Genomic DNA, 18,618 nt, shown 5'->3' on the forward strand with positions numbered 1-18,618 from the left:
GTGCTGATGCTGAGAGGACAGCTCCTGAAGCTTTTGAAGTGTTGGGATATGGAAATTTCAACATCGCTTGAAAAAAACTGCCAGCTAGCAACATCCCTCTCACCAGTAGGCTAAGTTACTTTTAGCCAATTACAAGTTGAATCTGGTAGTTGGGGTTAAGTAAGATACCATCAGTAAGAAGCGGCAAAACTAATATGTCTACGCGAGTTAATCTGCAATGTGTACCACCGGCCCAGCTATTTATTTTTTAATGCACCTTCTCAGATTAATTCACTGCGTGTCGTGCCATCAGCTAACCCTTAGCGTGCCAGCTGTGGCACACATGCCCAGGGTTGCCGACCCCTGGCTTAGACTGTTTGTTGGAGAGTTTGCTGGTTTGTTGATCATAGCTGAAACATGAAGGCAGAAAACATCTATTCATTTTTCCTTGAAATTCTGTCAATCCAATCAATAACCATTGAATAAGCTGACGCTGCATCAGTGTTTAAATGTGTTTATTAAGTTAATGGATGAAACACAACAGGTGAGTTTACACTGACTCTGTCCAATCAGTCTACACAGGATGACATCACAGCTGCTTAAGATCCCATGGCAACACTGTCAGAGACAATCAGGCGGTGCTTAAAGGTCCACTAGACACCTGGGCCAACACCAGAACTACACTGCTGTCCATTAGAGTCCCGATTTCTGTTTTTGATTCAGTCTCCGGAGGATTTTTACATGTTTTCATGCTGCTGTGTTAGTGGGCGGAGCTTCTGTCTATACCATGGTAACTACGACTTTTAATGAGCCTTAGAGGAAGAAAATGGAGCCGCTTCAAGTCAGTGACACATCCCTTTAACATCTCTATTTACAATGACCCCGTTAGAATAAGTTAAAAAAAGAACCAAGTAGAATAGATCCAATCAGGACTGATCTCAGGGGGCACCCCGCCCCTCCCTTCTGCAATTAAAGTGCTTCCTGTTAAAACCTAAATAAAACATTCACTTCATTTCCCAGCAACGACCTGGCCTACCTGAGTGGCAGCCATCACAGGAAGCCCAGATGTGATGTCACATCCTGTCTGTCCCTAAGGAAGAGGAAGTGCTGTCACTGATGTGTCACAGCACTGTCAGGCGACGCTGTGATGTCACAGGTTAGATGAGCTCCCATTCGTCATCAACATCATCCCCTCCAAGAGCGGGGCTTGAGGGGGGGGGTCTGAGGGTCGTCTGTGGGAGGAGTTTCGTCAGCCGATGGGACAATCCGCCAAGTTGAGTCACTGCCCACAACTCATCCTCTGGAGTGACTGCAGAGAGGGAGAAACACACCTGAGACACAGCTGTGTCAAGTATCGGTGCACCAGTATAAAACAGAATAAACCAGTCTTACCGGTGAACCAGCTGGCATTCCCAGGGATCTTCTTCCAGTAATCTCCGGCTGGGTTTCGTTCAGAGACGCCGTAGCGGCGAGCCAGATCTCCGTTTACGCAACGAACCCACGCAGTCCGACAGCTGAGGACTAGCTGACTCACAGCCAGACCTACACACACACACACACACACACACACACACACACACACACACACACACACACACACACACACACACACACAGTGAGACACACTCACAGACAGACAGGTGTAGGCGGGTGATGACGTCACACAGGTGAGTACCTGGAACCAGCTCCCACTCTGTCCCAACGGGCATCTCGTCACTGAGCCCGGTCCTGACGAAAACGCTTCCTCTGTTGTCGAGCGCCCAGAGGAGCCTGTCATTAGGACTCGTCTGAATGCTCATCAGCTGCACTCCGATCGGCTGCAAAGACAAGACATCACAGTCACCTGGACAAGTGTCACTGCTTCTGAGGCTTTACCTTCAGGAAACAGGAAGTTAATAAAGGGAAAATTACAGGTGGAGAGAACGAGGCGTGAGAGAGGTTTAAACGAATGGTAAATGGACTTCTTACATAGAGTCGAAGGAGCTTTGAAAGAAAAGTGTCTGGATTTCTTCAAGTTTCTTGAAGACGTTTCATCCGAGAAGCTTCTTGACTACTGAGAGCAACTGGTGCAGTCCAGATGCTAAGCCCTATGGGAGTGTCCCCCCCCAAAAGGGTCATGGACCAACTATTGATCCTCTACCTAATCACACGAGCCAAGCTGTCAAAACAGGTGTGGGTCACAATCAGCCATGGTTTCTGGTGAACCACTGTGAGACCTAGCCCCACCCTATCATGTGACTAACTGAGGTCAAATGAATGAAATACAGACATTTGTCTTTCTGAGCTCCATAGACTACGATGACCTGGGCGACTGAGAACCTGCACAGACTTCTTATGAAGAGCTTTTCTACTCTACACACTTTATACGACTCGGCTCATATTGATACAAGCACTTAGTATTCAAAGCACCTGAAAATGACCCTGCTGAAGTTAGGCGGGTTTACCTGTGGGTCGATGTTACCTGTACAGGTGGTTCGATCTGGATCCAGGCCGGTAGCATCATGCTGGGATTGAGCGGCTGCGTCCCGACTCTGAAGTAAACGACTCCTCGGCTGTCCACGGCCCAGACGTTCTGACTGCCACAGCTCACGCTCACCAGACGCACACTTCCTGTAACACACAGGTAACGTCTTACCTGAGCTCATCGTGACAAAGGGAAACATTGAAACCTTCTCCTGGACTCATATGAAAAACAGAGCAGTTTGGTCTGAGCCTGACCAAGGAGCACAGATTAAACACGACCTGAAAACCCTTTTTATTTTTCAAAGTAACAGTAGAACATTTTGATCCTTTCTTGGGGTCGGGGGGGCACCGTGGACAGGTCGCCAGGCTGTTGTCTGTTGACAGATAACCATTCACACTTACACCCATGGGCAATTTAGTGTTACCACTTAACCTAGCCCCACTAACTGCGTGTTCTTGGACTGTGGGAGGAAGCCGGGGTACCCGGAAAGAACCCACACAAACACAGGGAGAACATGCAAACTGCACACAGAAAGCCGGGTGGTGGAATTGAACTCGGGACCTTGCTGTGAGGCAGCAGTGCTAACCACTGGAAACCTGACCAGACACGGGAAGGCTTGACAAACTGATAGTTCAGTTAAATCACTCATTTGTGATCACACACACACACACACACACACACACACACACACACACACACACACACACAACACAAAGTGTGTGACATCATGTGTTCTTTGTAAATAAGATTCTCATTGGATCTGTGTGAGCTGGTGGGAGGAGCTAAAAGACTTTCTCCCAGCTTCAAAACAAACAGTAACTGTTGTTTTAGCAACCAACACCCGTCTGAAGTCGCTGTGTTTTTCTCTGCGTGAAACTGAAATGTTACAAGAGACCGCTGACTCCAGAGAGGACGCCAGTCATGTGACCTGAGATAGTGAGAAGGTCAGTGGGCTAAAAACAGACCGGACATCTGAGACAGGTCACAGTGTGACGCACACTCACTGACGCACACTCACAGACACACACACTGACCTATGAAGTGCCGCCCTGTTACACAAGTTCCAACTGTCAGTGTGACACAGAAACACAGCTGCTGTGTGTGTGTGTGTGTGTGTGTGTATATATGTGTGCGTATATGTGTGCGTGTTTCTTGCTGATCTCTTTCACAGCAGTTTTTAGAATCACGTTAATGTTCACTCATTTGTCACAAATAAAGTTTCCTTGTTGAGAAGAAATGCAAAAATCATGAAACAAAAACGTGAATAAAAGGAACAGGAAGTGTGTCGCTGCTTCCTGTTTTTAGGTTTGTTATATAATAGAGGCTGCATCTCTTGCGGACCCGTCCTTCACATTCTACGTGGGCCAGGTCCTCAGAAGGTCGGGTAGGCCGGAAGTAAACGGCTGTGAAATTGGACGGTGTAGGTTTCAGATTAGCGTCACCGCTGTCTCGGTGGAATTTAATAAACTCGGCCGTCTGCTCCTTGCTGTCTAAAATATAACAGGACACTGGAGTAAACTCGACCGTCTCACACTTCTGATTAATCAGTTTTCTGTTTGATGTTTATTCAGCTGTGTGAAAACTAGAACTATAATCTCAGCCAAACCGATTTACTCAGGAACGAATAAAACACTGAAAAAAGCCAAACAATAACATTTTTAAGTTATCTAAGTGACTCATGTTTAACCTGAGTAGTGAAAGTGCGCGGGGGTTTGAAAACGATGTGCGGGGAGTTTGCTGTTATCGCCCTGGCTAGCTGTCAAGCTGGTGGGTAACAGACGTTGCTGAAAACGTCGGAGCACTTTTGCAAATACGTGATGTCTTGATAAACCGAGCAGATATTTGAAGTTTACACAGCTACATTGTGAAAATATCTTAAAAGTTTATTTTGTGACCCAATAAGAGTAATAAGAGTAATATTACAACGCCTGCCATTGTTGAAAACTGGAACTGGCTGGGCCACGCTATGAATTCTGGGATATGGTGGGCAACGAAGGACACGCCCGACCCATCTTTCAAATCTGGGGAAAAGGAGGACGCATTTGTCGGCCGGATTCGGAGGAGTCTACGAGTTGAGACAGCCTTCGTCGCGTCGCTGTGACGTAATCGGTCTACAAATGCGGCCTCAGGAGGATGCAGCCCCTGAATTTGGACACCCCCACTGACACATTTTGTTTGTTTTAAATTACAGCTTGGCAGTCACAACTCATCAGCCAATGAGTTTTGAGCTTTGATCTGATGGGCTCGCCCACTCGCACACAGAAGTATCAGAGTGAGTTCAGGTACGCACCGAGTTGGCTCAGGTCCAGGGGGGTCCAATGCAGTCCGACAGGGCAGGACGGGGACAGAGTCCGAATGCTGACCCGGCCGTGCGTGTCCAGCCCCCACAGAGCGTCCCGGCAGGCGGACAGGTGAGTCAGCTCCACCTGAGCGCACACAGCATGCCATGAGATGAAGACACAGGTAACCCTTAAGACACAGACAAGTGGCAGGTGTGTTTACCTCAGGTGGTAAAAGGACTGATGAGGGGCGGAGCTCTCCATCCTGATCCCAAACGCAGAACAAGTCCTTCCTGCTCTGAGCCAGCCACAGGAAGGTACCTGAAAATCAGGTGACACGGGGTAGGGTTATGCTTGGTACAGGGCTCAGGTATGGGTGTGTCCAGCTGTGTTACCTTCTCTGTGAGGCACCGCTGAAGATGTGATGAAGGTCCACCTGGTGGCAGAGACGGTTCCTCTGGGAACTACGTTCTGCCAGAAAGTTCCTGAGACGAAAAGACAAATCAGCCTAGAGCCAGCTAGAGCTTACTGGACTCTATTGGACTTTACTAACCCACGAGGCTGCCACGTGCTAGGTGAAGCTGGTTCTGGCCCGAGGCCACCCAGACTCCGCTGGCATTGGCACTGACCAGGCTTGGCTGGCACTGGGAGTACTGTGACAGGAAGGCCACAACGCGCTCCATGGGTGCTCTGGTTACCGTGGCAACACTCTGCGTCGCCTGCAGCAGGGTCTGGAACAGACTGCCCTGATCGAAGACCACGTAGTCCGAGATGCTGATCTGAAGGAGAGACACGGGCTGAACCAGAATGCCTCCAACAGAGACCCTAATGATGGAAACCTCTTTGGCTGTCATCGTTAACATACAGTCTGTCGTACAGACGCTAAGGCTCACCTGCCACCAGTGATCATCCTCGCCCTGCGGTCTGGACGAACACACGCCAGTCCGAAACCACAGGCTGCCGCTGGCATCCAGAGCCCATGCCGTCCCACCGTCTCCCAGGGCAACGCACATCAGCTCCAGACCCTGAGCCTCACTGTGACACACACACATACACAGGTGGTGAGGAGTGTACCTGATGGTGTGTACCTGTGTTGCTAGTTCACACCGCTTCCAGAAAGACAGTGTTTCTCCCACACCAGCTTCTCTTCACCGGGTCCAAAAATAGATTCAAAATCCTTCTCACATCCAACAGCTCTGTCAGAGGTCTCTTCCTGTTAAATGGGAGTTCTTCCTCTCCGCTGTCACCGAGTGCTGCTCGTAGGCATTGATTGTTGCTCTGTTTCTTCTCTAATATTTTAGTGTGGACTGTGTAAAGTGCCTCAAGTTGACTGCTGTCACCTGATGCAAATGTCATAGTATTACTGAAGTATAGTAGTAGTATAATAGTATTACAGTAGTAGTAGTAGTAGTAGTACAAGATTAAGTAGTTCAATTCCTTGTAATCGTTAGTCAGCTTGCCTGTTGATCAGGGTATCAGCTCGTGTACTACAATCAGCTGGTTTGAGTTCTCGGAGGAGGAAAATAGCGGGGAGTGTCCCCCGCGGATATGGACATAACTCTTGTTTTTATTGCACAAAAGGATGAGATGGCAATGGTAAAATGGAAATCTGTATCCAAGACTGAAGCACCTGTGTAATGCTGCTAACACAACTGCATAGACAGCATGCTAACACTAAGTTAGCGTCACTTTGGGTTCTTGGCTAAGCCTGAGTAACAGCTGACCCCAGCCACGCACTGTGAGCTGCGGTGAAGCCAGCTGTTGCTGAACTTCATCAGGTAACAAACGGTCAGGCTGCAGCCTCGTTTTTTTCCAATTTGTATATTTATAAAACTCCAAACAACAGTTGCCTCAACTCACTTTATATTGTCAGGTAAAGAGCCTACATGAATCATTTTCACGTGTCTTTGTGCTGTCAGCTTTGTGTTCATACCCAAATACTAAGAGAAACGTGTGTGTCCTCATTAGGACAGATATTTGTGTTGGTGTGTGGGGCTGTAGCTGGAAGTTTATATTGTCTCATAATTACTGTTTAACAATGTGTTTCAGGTTGTTTTACAGAGAAATGCCAAAGTAATGTAACGAATAGTGTAAAGAATGATTTACTCTTGGAAGTAATTAAGTAACATACTGCATTACTTTGAAAAATGACTTTTTTGAGTAATGACCCCAACGCTGATCACAACAAAGAGCGGAAACACCTCCGACAAACATTTGACAGCATGACATTAATATGCATTAATGTCATGTTTTTGATATGCTGCTTGAGATGGTGATGAGTGTCAAATTGGAGCCAATGACAGTCGATGAAATTGATAATGCAACCAGAATTCCCATCTCTATGCATGATTATGTTATACTTTCTACCCTTGCTGCAGTAATAGAGTAGTATTACAGTAGTACTGCAGACCTATGATAGTATTACGGCAACAGTACCTGATGGTGTCGTATTTCCAGCCCTCACCCTCACTGCAGTAGCTGTTCAGGCCTTCTCGGTAGAATAAAGCTTGGTGCTCGCTCAGGGCCCACACCACACCTGCCCGCACACACACCTGGCTGAACACGCAGGGGGTCTCCACCTTGATGGAGCGAGCGCAGGGCCGCTCCACGCTCAGACCTGAACACACAGTGTAAGAGTTTCATTACAGAGCTTATCTGACGTAAAGGGTCAGCCTGGTTTAAGCTCTCGGGCTTTTTGGTTAAGAGCAGCCTGATCTGTGGCTTTCCGTTGGTTCGGTTTTATGACCGATGGTCATGGGGTCGAGCAGATCGATCATGTGTGGTGGAGAGGAGGAGCTCTGACCTTACTGATGTTCAGCAGTCACAGTGAGCAGAGCTCTCCTCAGAACCTGTTTTATTGATCTGGGTTTGATTTTGTTTAATCTTAGTCTCTCCTGACAGCAGAGCTGGAGGCAGGTGAAACCTCTATGGCAAGGCACACTCTGCTGGTCACACACTTTATAGCCGTATGTGTTTACATAAAGTTATGGATGTTGGAAAAAAAAAAAGAAGAAAGAGAGAATCACGTTTTTCCTCTCAGTGAGTTTAGAACTTCCTGCAATCAGAGGAGGTGAGAACACCTGCTCAGGCACTCAGGTGACTGATGACGTTGCAAGTGGAATAATATTTGTGTCTCAACTGCTTTGTTTTAAAAAAAAAAAAAAAAAGTTTGCAGCGACATCATGAAGACTAATCCACCAACACAGACCTCTGAAGGATCAGCTGACAGGAAGCTCACACGTTAGACAGGAAATGCTTCAGCTGTAGTTCTGTAAAAACAAAGAGTTTACTGTGACATTCAGGCAGAGCCATTTGTACAGGTGCATAGTTACCTGTCTGCAGGAAGAGATCCCCATTGGTCCTGACGATCCAGGCAGAGTCATCACTCAAAGCGATGAATGCCGCCTGCTCCACAGCTTTGTACCAGTGACGTTTTCCTTTCGCCGAAAACTTAGCACACGCGAACGCCGTCAGGCTCTTCTGCTCCACCTTCCACAACAGGTTACCTGCAGGGTTAGACCGGTCATATGGAAATAATTCACCTACACAGGAAACAGTATATTCACTATAAAACAACAATGACATCAGCAAGTAAAGACATTATCGCTTACCTGAAGGCGATAATGCCATCTGGTGGACGTTATCCTCAAAGCGCTGCCAAGTGAGTCCAGTTTCAGGCAGAGGGCTGCAGAACAGCCCACCTTTAAAGTCCAGACACCACACATACCTGAAAAGGAACACCTGTCACACATCTGCACTCACCTACTCATCACCTGAGGGATCAAGAGAGCCTACCTGTCCGTCACCTGCAGGCTCAGTATCCCACATCCTGGTCCTGAGTACCCCATCCAGCTTTCCGCCAACTAAAAGACACATTCGTAGGAGACATGAAGGATTCTCTGCACAGGTGTAAGTCTCACCTAGTCAGGTTTCTGTCTAACCTGGTCGGGTTTGAGCCGGTCTCTCTCCTGGCCATCCTGGTCTTGCGAATTCTCCGTTGGATTGGTCAGGCAGGTGAGGGTGTCCACAGCATTACCAGCAGGGGGGAGCATGTGGCTGTAAATGTCATCGTCTTCATCGCTGGACAAACTGGGCTTCCTGTCCAAATTGGACACGGTAGAGTGGAACATTTGGTCTGCCATACCAGCAGAGGCCGCCAGGACATCGTCCTAAATGCACAGGGGGAAAATTAACTTCACCTGTGCTAAACACGCAGATCCACAGACGAGTTTCAGGCTCAAACCCTGACCTGTTAAGACTTTATTGATACTGATACCATTACTAATAGAAACTCTTACTGATACATCTTGCCAAAACAAAGGGGATGACTGAGCAGGTGTGATCCCTGGAAATGTAGGTGGGCCTCAGCTGTAACAGCAGCTGTATTTACACACAAGTCACATGTTCATGAATGTTTGTCAGAACCTTCAGCTTAGACACACCTCCTCCTCCGGCCCAATCAGAGGGCTAAGAAACTCGTCAGCCTCCACCGGCTGACGATCTGGCAACTCCTCTGCTTCCTCAGTGTTCTGCATGTAGGAGAAGGTGCACTCCAGCAGCAGATCCACATCAGGTGTTGGGGGTACGACCTCAGCACCAGGGTTCGGGTGGTTCTCCAGGCCTGGGAGGAGCAGGGAGCTGAAACAGGAGGAAGAGAAAATCCGGTCAGCAGGTGGTGCAGATCAGACAGAACAACACCATCTTCAGATATTCACCCAGTCTGGTGGGAAGAAGCCTCCACCTCCTCTTCTTCCTTCATGCCTCTCTCTGAGACTCTCGTCTCCCAGGGGCCCTGATTTGGGTGGTGTTCTGGAGAGTTCTCGTTCTGAAAATCCACTCCAACGAGGGAGGCCCGGTCACTCAGAGGAGTTCCACTTCCTCCGTCACTGACACTCCCGTCCTGAACTACAAACATGGAGTCTGAACAGCTGCTCTCAGAGAGGCGGGTCGCACCACCGCTGTCTGAGGAGAGAGAGACAGGTCAGAATCACACACTCACCTGTCTGTCTGATCTCCTGTTTAAACTGTTGCTCTGTGTACTCGTCACAGAGTCACATTGGTCATAAAGTGGTAAAACGCTTTACAGAGTGGGAGGAGTCACACTTGCCTTGTCGTCGCCTCTTTTTCTTCTTCACTCTGATGGGCTTTACCACCAGCTCCTGTTGCATCTGCTCCTGACCCAGGGGGGTGCTGTAACGTCTGGATGTCAGCTCGCAAGAACCACTCGCTGGAGCGTTTCCATGGAGACCGTCCCATGAAGTGACGGAACTGCTGCGGCTTCGAGAGCTACTTGCGAACAAACCGGACAGCTGGCCAAGCTCAGTCACCTGGAATCACAACCAAACACACCTGGTTACCCTAACAGAAAGGACAGGTATGGTTACTGCAGGCTGTCCCAGGAATCCAGGTAAACCACAGCAGCAGCCATACCCCCAGTTGCTGCTCCTCCTCTGCCTCCTCCACTTCCTCCACTCCTCCCTCCTCTTCTTCCTCTGCTTTCTCCTGTCCACCCTCCCCTCCTTCGCCATCCTCTCTTCCCCCTCCCTCTGTAATGATGGCCATGGTTCTGATTGGCTGAGCAATTTCCACTGATCCGACTGATCGGAGGATGGTGGGTGTGGTCAAGGGTGAGGACAGACAGACAGAGAGGTCCAACACTGACAGACAGAATGAGGGTATGTGAAAAAGAGAATTGGTGAGATTATACTGGCAATGGGCTTTTATTAGTAGTAGTGGCAGTATTATGCTCCTGTGATATTATACTGGTAGTGCTGGAGTTGCTCACAGTTGGAGGCAAGACCCTCGGGGCTATTGGACAGGCGGATGATGTCACGATCTCCTTTCAGGACGAAGATCTCGTTGTCACAGCAGGAGACAGACACGATGTCTCCGCTGCTCTCCAAAGCTCCAATGATCACCTTAAGAACACAGATCAGTTAGAAATTTAAACAACATTCACAGAACGCTCAGAAGATTCAGATTTATGCAAAATTAATCCAAAACACAAAGCAGTTCAGAAATATGGGAAATGTTATTAAGATGCTACTTTTTAAGATGGATGTTGTCTAAGGAGCTTGCAAAGAAAAGCGTCTGGACTTCTTTAAGTTGCTTGAAGGCATTTCACCTCTCATCTGAGAAGCTTCTTCAGTTCTAGAATCAAATGGTGGAGAGTCCCAGATTTAAACCTAGTGGGAGTTTCCCCCCACAGAGGGACAAAAGGACCCCCTGATGATCCTCTACCTCTGTTCAAAGATGGTCGCTCACAGTGGACATAGATGGCTTCTTTCACTCCTCTTTCAAACCATCTGTCCTCTCTGTCCAAAATGTGAACATTGGCATCCTCGAAAGAGTGACCTTTGACCTTTAGATGCAGATGGACTGCACAGTCTTGTCCCATGGAGGTGGCTCTTCTATGTTGTGCCATGCGCTTGTGAAGTGGCTGTTTGGTCTCTCCAATGTAGAGGTCTGAGCATTCCTCGCTGCACTGTACAGCATACACCACATTGTTAAGTTTGTGTTTTAGCGTTTTGTCTTCGTGATGAACCAGTTTGTCTCCGAGTGTGTTGCTGGGATGTTGTGCTTTGAGAAGATGCTCCTGAGTTTTCCCGATACACCGGCTGCAATATTTTTATGTTTGTCTTTCTTATCCTCCCTCGCTGGTGTCTGGTCTTCTTTTCTGTGCCTCTTTGCTGACTTTAAGAACGCCCATTTAGGATAGCCGCACGTTTTGAGTGCTTCTTTTACATGTGTGTGTTCCTTCTTTTTAACATGTTCTGCCCGGTGGTGTAGGGTCCTGATTACTCCAAGTTTGTGTTCCAGAGGGTGATGGGAGTCAAAGAGGAGGTACTGGTCCGTGTGTGTGGGCTTCCCGTAAACTTCGCTGTTGAGGTTGCCGTTCTCTTCAATGTGCACAGCGCAGTCCAGGAAAGGCAAACAGTTGTCCTTTGTGTCTTCCCTGGTGAACTTGATGTTTTTATCCACAGTGTTAATGTGCGCAGTGAAGGATTCCACTTCTTGTGTCTTGATTTTGACCCAGGTGTCGTCCACATATCTGTACCAGTGGCTGGGTACACTCCCTTTGAAAGAGCCAAGAGCCTTCCTTTCCACTTCCTCCATGTAAAGGTCGGCTACAATAGGTGACACGGGGGAGCCCATGGCACAGCCATGTTTTTGTCTGTAGAAGCCTTCGTTGTACTTGAAATATGTAGTGGTGAGGCAGAGGTCTAACAGTGTGCAGATCTGATCGGGTGTGAAGTTGGTCCTGTCCTCCAAGGAGCTGTCTTCTTGTAGTTGTTTTCTGACAGTCTCCACTGCCTCCGTGGTGGGTATGCAAGTGAAGAGAGAGACTACATCAAAGGACACCATGGTTTCATCTGGATCCAGGGTAAGTTTCTGGACCTTGTCGGTGAAGTCGGTGGAGTTCTTGATGTGGTGTGGGGTGTTCCCCACGAGAGGAGCAAGGATGGTAGCAAGGTGTTTAGCAATGTTGTAAGTGGCTGAGTTTATGCTGCTCATGGGTCTGAGTGGGACAGCTTCCTTGTGGATTTTAGGAAGTCCATAGATGCAGGGTATGGCATCCCCTGGGTAAAGGCGGTGATATGTAAGGCGGTCAGTGATTTTGTCCTTTTCAAAGTCCTGAAGGCAAGCTATAACTTTCTTTTTGTAGCTGCTTGTGGGGTCTCGCTTTAAGGCTTCGTAGGTGTTGTTGTCACTGAGGAGAGTAGTGATCTTTGTGTGGTAATCCGTAGGGTTTAGGACCACGGTGCACCTTCCCTTATCAGCTGGTAATATAGTGATGTTGTGGTCTTTGCTCAGGGAACTGACGGCCTTCTTTTCTTGTATTGTGAGGTTGTATTGTTGGACGGAGGGACTTTGACACTGGACTTTCATCCTGATTCACTCTGCTTCTGTCTGTGATAATTTGTTAATCCGTATGGCAGTTTCTGTGGCTGTGATGAGGTCCACTATGGGCAGCTGTTGTGGAGAAATGGCAAAATTGAGTCCTTTGGCTAATACTTTCTTTTCAGGTTCAGTGAGATTACAGTCTGAAAAGTTCTTCACCCATTTTTCCTGACTGTCCTCAGGTGTGTGTTCTTCTCTGTGTTGTGTAGGTTCTGACTGAGGAGTGTATGTTTTAGAAAGCAAGGTGTGGAATTTCCTGCGTTGTCTCTCTTTTCTTTTAGAGAGTTGGGCCTGCTGAGCCTTGTCCACAAACTTGTAAACCTTTTCTAAAATACGAGAGGGTTTTCAGTTCCTGCAGAGTCTGGCTGATCTTGTTCTGGAGGTCATCTATAGTGAAATGGACCTGTCTTATCCTTTCACTTAGAAGTTGATTTTATTCTCCCCCTAAAAATCAACTATGTCCCCTGACCATGGATCCAAGGCGTAAACCCTTAGGAACAACTTTGTCTGCATCTTAGGTTGAAACGGAGATGGTTCCTATAATCCGCTAGTTTCCATGATTCCTTTTCATACTGCCGCACAAAATGTACGGCAATATGTGTTTGAAGGTTCTCAGTCATCCAGGTCATCGCAGTCTAAGCAGCTTGGAAAGAAAAGCGTCTGGACTCCTTTAAGTGGCTTGAAGACTTTTCACCTCTCATCCGAGAAGCTTCTTCAGTTACGTCACAGAGTATGGAGAGAGTTTACGAAAGAGAAGCAAATAAGAGTCGTCAGGTGCTCAAAATAAACCTTAGACTCAAACGTTAGAACAGGCTTTTCCCTGCAGCACGCCATGTAACAAATACTTACAAAGGAAATGGCGGCTGTTGTTAGGTTTTGTATTGTTGATTGTCATTTATGCTTAGAAATATTTACCCACATATGCTTAGAAGTGTATAATCATTTGTAGATTGAAAGAATGTCTCATCCTAGGAGGTCTGTAACGGCTCTGAGTAGCATGAAGGGGGAGTGCGTTCACTCCCTCTACAGAGTGTTCTGGCATAGATCACACACCTCCTAGGAGAGGTCGTATCTTCTCTTGCTGATATATGGTATAGCAAACACACGTATATCTGTTTAAGTATAAGAGCCTTTTGTTCAGATGGACCCGCTCCTGGCACCAGCGTTTGGGGAGTCTTCACAGGGTCACACCTTGACCTCACACACACACACACACACACACACACACACACACACACACACAGTATTCTTTGTTCACATGTATACCTATGTAAGATGTCATATGTTAATGACCCTATGCATATTCATGTAACCACAATAAAAGGAGTGCTATGGGGAACCTGGCTGAGAGTCTGACGGAGGTGGTGGAACAACACTCGGCTCCAGGCAGGACTCCCTCATGCATGAGTAACATGAAGAACTTTGCCTACTCGTGTCTTGCTTCGCTGTGTAATTATATTGTCCTCAACGTTCCAGCGGATAGGTTCAAGCTACAAACCTATCAGCTGTTACAACTTATATCTAAAAATATATCGTTTCATGCCGAAATTCACTGAATTTACAGAAAGTGCACCACTTTGCGATATATGTCTCATATGGGGATATGAGATTTTGGTCATATCGCACAGCCCCAGTGCTGCATATGGTCATTACATCTTATCTCTGTCACTTTCCAGTGCAGTCAAAGCCTTTGCAATTTCAACAGTGATATTGATATTATTGAACTTTGTTCTAAAGTTTGACCGCACAGTGCCTTTGTTTGTGCTAGCCATGTTAGTATTTGGGCTACTTTGTGGACAAGTAAAACTTTGGCTCTGTGTTAGTGCCGAAGGTGTTGACATACCAGTATTGTGTCCTTATTAAGAGATGGAGCTGCTTTGAAAAAAGAAGCACGCGGTTTTCAGAACTTGTCTGTTAAGCTGCTATATTGGTCATGTGACGCCCACAATTCCAGAGTACACATTTGACGTGAAGTAAAAGAAGACTGTTTGTAAACCGTGTGGAGCAACCGTCGCCGGTAAAAACACAACACACTTTTACATTTTATATTTTGGTCAGATTACTTAACCTCCAGTCTACGATAACCTTATGATATTTAGTCAGCTGAAAACAGACTAAAACGAAAAAAATGTAGATGCCTAAATTAAGACTGAAACTAAGTCCAAATTTATTGTGAAAATTAACACTGCCTCAAAAACCCTATCCCCCATATTTTTTCCCATACTGGCTTCTCTTTTACTTGCTCCCTGTTTGGTCCAGAATTTAATTTAAAAGCCTTAATGTCATGAATAATCATACCCCACATTATCCTAAAGATCACATCATTCAATCAGAAGTACCTGGTTCAGACAGTCCAGGACATAGATGCTGTACTCATTCCAACTGAGGATCCAGCCCTCTTTCAGGAAACAACTAAGCAGCCCGAGCTGGCGGTCTGCTGGACGGTACCCTCCGATCGGGTCAGGACGAGGAAACAACTCAAACTGAGGTATCTGAGTCAGGCAGGTGTACAGAAAACAGGTCTGTTACTAACACAGGTGTATCAATTTCAGTGTATATGTATAGGTATGTGTTGGTGTTCCCAGTGTACCTGTGAGTTAAAGAGGGGCTTGAGCAGCCGGGTGTCCTCCACCTGTCCTCTGATGTCAGACCTCCACAGTCTGAGTCCAGGTCGAGCAGCAAACACCTGAAGGTCACTCTGTTTACAGAGAGCAGGTAGGAAACAGGCTCCGAACCGTCCACTGCTGTAACAGCACACAAATTCCACAGTATCAGTACAGGTACAAGTGATGCTTCTGTGTACGAGTATCACCAGTGAGCACAGGTATAGATAATATAGACGAGTACCACTAAATCAGTAACCGGTAAAATTTTAGGGTCTTTACCTTACAACAGCGGTCCCCAAACTTTTTTGGGCCACAGACCGGTTTAATGTCAGACAATATTTTCACGGACCGGCCTTTAAGGTGTGGCAGACAAATATAAGAAAATAAAAGGACACGACCAAGACAAAAACTGTGGCATTTTGTAAATATAATAATAAACGCAAATTCACTGTGTAATTGTGTAATTTTATTAGCAGCATCCTCCTGAAATGCGGCAACAACACTGACACCCTCCTCTCTGCCACTTAATGCTCTCTGGTCGCTATGGCAACGGGTAAAAATTTATTTCAAAATACGACACACATCTGCAACAGGAGGTGAGATGAGGATGGGGTAAGGGGATGGGGATAGGTGGGGTCTGGGGTTACCTCTTGCGGGGCTTGGTGCCCAGCTGTAGCACTTCCTGTTTCTGTGTGCAGTATAGCAGGGATCTCTGCTGCGTTGATACCAGCAGCACCTGGTGACTATACTCCATCTGAACCACACCTGAGGACTCCTCCAGCAGCAACACAGGCTTACACACCCCCTGCACGGACGCACACACACGGCGTAAGGGCGGGTGTGTTACAATGGAAAGGACGGAGGCAGTGTGGGTATTTACCTGGTCCAGGTCCAGAGAGGTGAACACAACTCGTCCTTTATCGTCACCGGAGAAAAGCTTCATCCCGTTTGTGCTCCACGCCAACGCTGTGACAGTGCCTTTATGGAGGCCGACAACATCGAAACGCCGCAGCTGCACAGAGACAGACAGCTGTGTGTGTGTGTGTGTGTGACACGGGTGCACAGAGACAGAGGGGGTAACAACAGCGTTCATTGTCAATCAATCTTCTTACCTGTTTGTTGCGACCAGGAAGCGGAGATACCAGCTGAAAGACTGCAACCCGTCCTGAAGAGGTTCCTACAGCAACCAGGTCATCAAAGCAGCTGAGCAGCTTCACAGCTGTGATTGCATCATACTTCCCCTGTTACACACACACACACAGGTCAAAAGCAGTCACCTGTCTCTCGGTCTTCCAGGTGTGAACTTGTTACCTGTCCTGTCTGTGGTGAACAAACATCTCACCATGCACTGCAACATGTTTTTATCATGTGATCTGTCTCGGTGCGTCTCACTCCTGTTCAAACCTTTTCAAGCTCTCACAGGTGGCTCCAGGAGAGTCTGAGGTTGAACCAAATGTAACCTGTAACACCTGAACCTGAATGCATCACTGGTCACATGACTGCAGGATATGATTGTCACCTGTCTGAGCACACCTGCATCAGTGTAAACGAGTTAATGAAAGTCTGAGCGCATCATGCAGATGCAAAAGTACCCGTTTAAAGAATCCAAATATAATTTCTGTCTTTATTTAACCTGCCAGCTATCTGACATCACCTGTGTGCCATTGCCTGTCTGACAGAAGTCCACATAAACCTCCCCAACACTTAGTATCTAAGTATTGTAGGAAAAGACCTCTCACCTCTAAGCTGTATTTGTTCAGGTGTGCGAGCCGGCGGCAGTACAGGTAGAGCATACCAATGCTGCTGCCCACAGCCAGGAAGTCACTGCTACTGTCCAAAGCTGTCAGGTAAACCAGGACTGACCTGAAGCCCCGCTGCACCTGCAGGGAAACAGGGGACCCCTCAGCTTCATCTCTGACACCATCATCATCATCATCCACACCTCGACAGGTACATACCTTGGCTGGGATGGCATTCAGCAGGTAGTAGAGTGGGCAGAACTCCCTCAGGACAGACTGCGGGGCCAGCTGAGCAGCCATGTTACTACCGAGGTGAACTCAGCTGATCCTAGCAAAAAACAACAACACAGAAATACACCTGAGGACAGGTGAAAAACCTGCTCATCACCTGCAGGAGCCTGGACCAAAGAGTTCAGTGAATATCTGTTTAGAACCTTCTGGCTGTTCTGGGAACGCCACTACCGTCAGGGTTTTAATCTTTAACCCTTCACCAGTCTGCGAGGGCGGCGCCCTGAAGCACCGATAGTACGGCAGCTCAGTGGATCAAACAGACACCGAATTAAAAAAAAAACGCTAGCCAAGCTCAAACGGTGCTGCTGAACACTGATCTAATTTTCGCTGAGGCGGATTCACAGTAAAATCTCCGTTTGTTAAGTGGAGTTCGGCGTGGACGCCATGAAAGTCCCTATTCCCGATCAATTATCAATGAGCCTTTACGCCAAAAACATATTTGCGGTTCGACATCTGGCAGCTACACGCCGCGCAGACGCAATATAAAGGAGCCAGCGACGTCATTCTACTCTTCATTAAAATAACAATAAAGGTGAATCTGCAGTTTGAAAGCGACCAGCCTGAACAAACGTTGAAATTTAACCGGATTTAAAGCCTGTTCGGTGGAGCAGACTTGTGCCAAATAAAGCAGAACAGTTTGCTGGATGTTATGGAAAGTCTTGGTTTCCCTTAAGCTTCTGTTCTTGTGTTCCAAACTCAGCGGATCTTAAAAATGGCCGTTTACTGAACGGAGTTTGGTTTGACGCTGCAAAAGGCTGATGTTAGCTCGGTAAGCTTCTGTGGAAGGTGACAACTGAGAATAAATATCCCCAAAACGAAGTGAACAAACAAAGAAATAATTAAATAAACAAACAGTCACCGCGTTGTTTACACATAAGTGTCCGGGCTAGCATCAGTGTCGAACGCTGTTAGCACGCTGGCTAACACCGGCGCGTGAAGGAGATCGTGACATCTCACCGAAAGCTGCCCGCGAACGAGGCCGCGCAGATGTTGATCCAGGTGTTTTTGGTGCAGCTGGATGTTGGGGATCGGACAGGTGACATCGCCCTGCGTGACTGCTTCCACCGAGGCCATCCGCAAACTGCGCCACCTGCTGGTCACAAGCATCAAGAAGCTGCGGCTCCCCTCAGCTTCCGGTTTTTATTTTTATTTTAGGTGTTTGTTTATTCTGGGTAAAACTAAAACTCCACCGATAAAACTCCATCTCCCGCCTTATAATTAATAAATAAACATAAACATTCAGAATTTAATGACCGGAAACGGAAACTCGACGACAGCTGACTGGAAAACAAGGAAACTGGATCAGATTAACAAATATTTTTAACTGGAACAGACGAGTAAAACTGGTGAAAAATGAA

General features: G+C 47.3%; 1 protein-coding gene and 1 pseudogene across 3 annotated transcripts; both read right to left on the reverse strand.

The window, feature by feature from the left end:
- Positions 1 to 241: 241 nt before the first annotated feature.
- tecpr2 (tectonin beta-propeller repeat containing 2) lies at positions 242 to 18,329 on the reverse strand. 3 transcript variants are annotated; one of them, XM_085343618.1, is made up of 27 exons: positions 18,218 to 18,329; positions 17,189 to 17,297; positions 16,970 to 17,110; positions 16,343 to 16,471; positions 16,111 to 16,242; positions 15,878 to 16,035; positions 15,215 to 15,368; positions 14,964 to 15,116; positions 10,508 to 10,640; positions 10,153 to 10,379; positions 9,830 to 10,049; positions 9,438 to 9,684; positions 9,165 to 9,360; positions 8,664 to 8,891; positions 8,518 to 8,585; positions 8,334 to 8,449; positions 8,055 to 8,228; positions 7,159 to 7,339; positions 5,616 to 5,757; positions 5,276 to 5,501; positions 5,118 to 5,207; positions 4,946 to 5,043; positions 4,734 to 4,869; positions 2,441 to 2,589; positions 1,655 to 1,796; positions 1,372 to 1,521; positions 242 to 1,288 (listed from the first exon to the last, which is right to left on the reverse strand). In XM_085343618.1, the coding sequence occupies exons 2-27, from the start codon at positions 17,267 to 17,269 to the stop codon at positions 1,137 to 1,139; spliced, it is 4,023 nt and encodes a 1,340-aa protein (XP_085199744.1). In that variant the 5' UTR covers positions 17,270 to 17,297; positions 18,218 to 18,329; the 3' UTR covers positions 242 to 1,136. The 3 variants fall into 3 exon arrangements, with proteins under 3 accessions (XP_085199744.1, XP_085199743.1, XP_085199745.1); XM_085343617.1 differs by having other exon boundaries at positions 5,276 to 5,757; XM_085343619.1 differs by lacking the exons at positions 242 to 1,288; positions 1,372 to 1,521 and having other exon boundaries at positions 1,715 to 1,796; positions 2,424 to 2,589; positions 5,276 to 5,757.
- LOC146611726 (uncharacterized) lies at positions 10,849 to 14,322 on the reverse strand (annotated as a pseudogene).
- Positions 18,330 to 18,618: the final 289 nt, after the last annotated feature.

Source organism: Diplotaxodon limnothrissa, linkage group LG19 (genome assembly GCF_057381915.1).
Source record: "Diplotaxodon limnothrissa isolate DT_005_m linkage group LG19, D_limnothrissa_male_GT1.1, whole genome shotgun sequence".
Classification (NCBI taxonomy): domain Eukaryota; kingdom Metazoa; phylum Chordata; class Actinopteri; order Cichliformes; family Cichlidae; genus Diplotaxodon; species Diplotaxodon limnothrissa.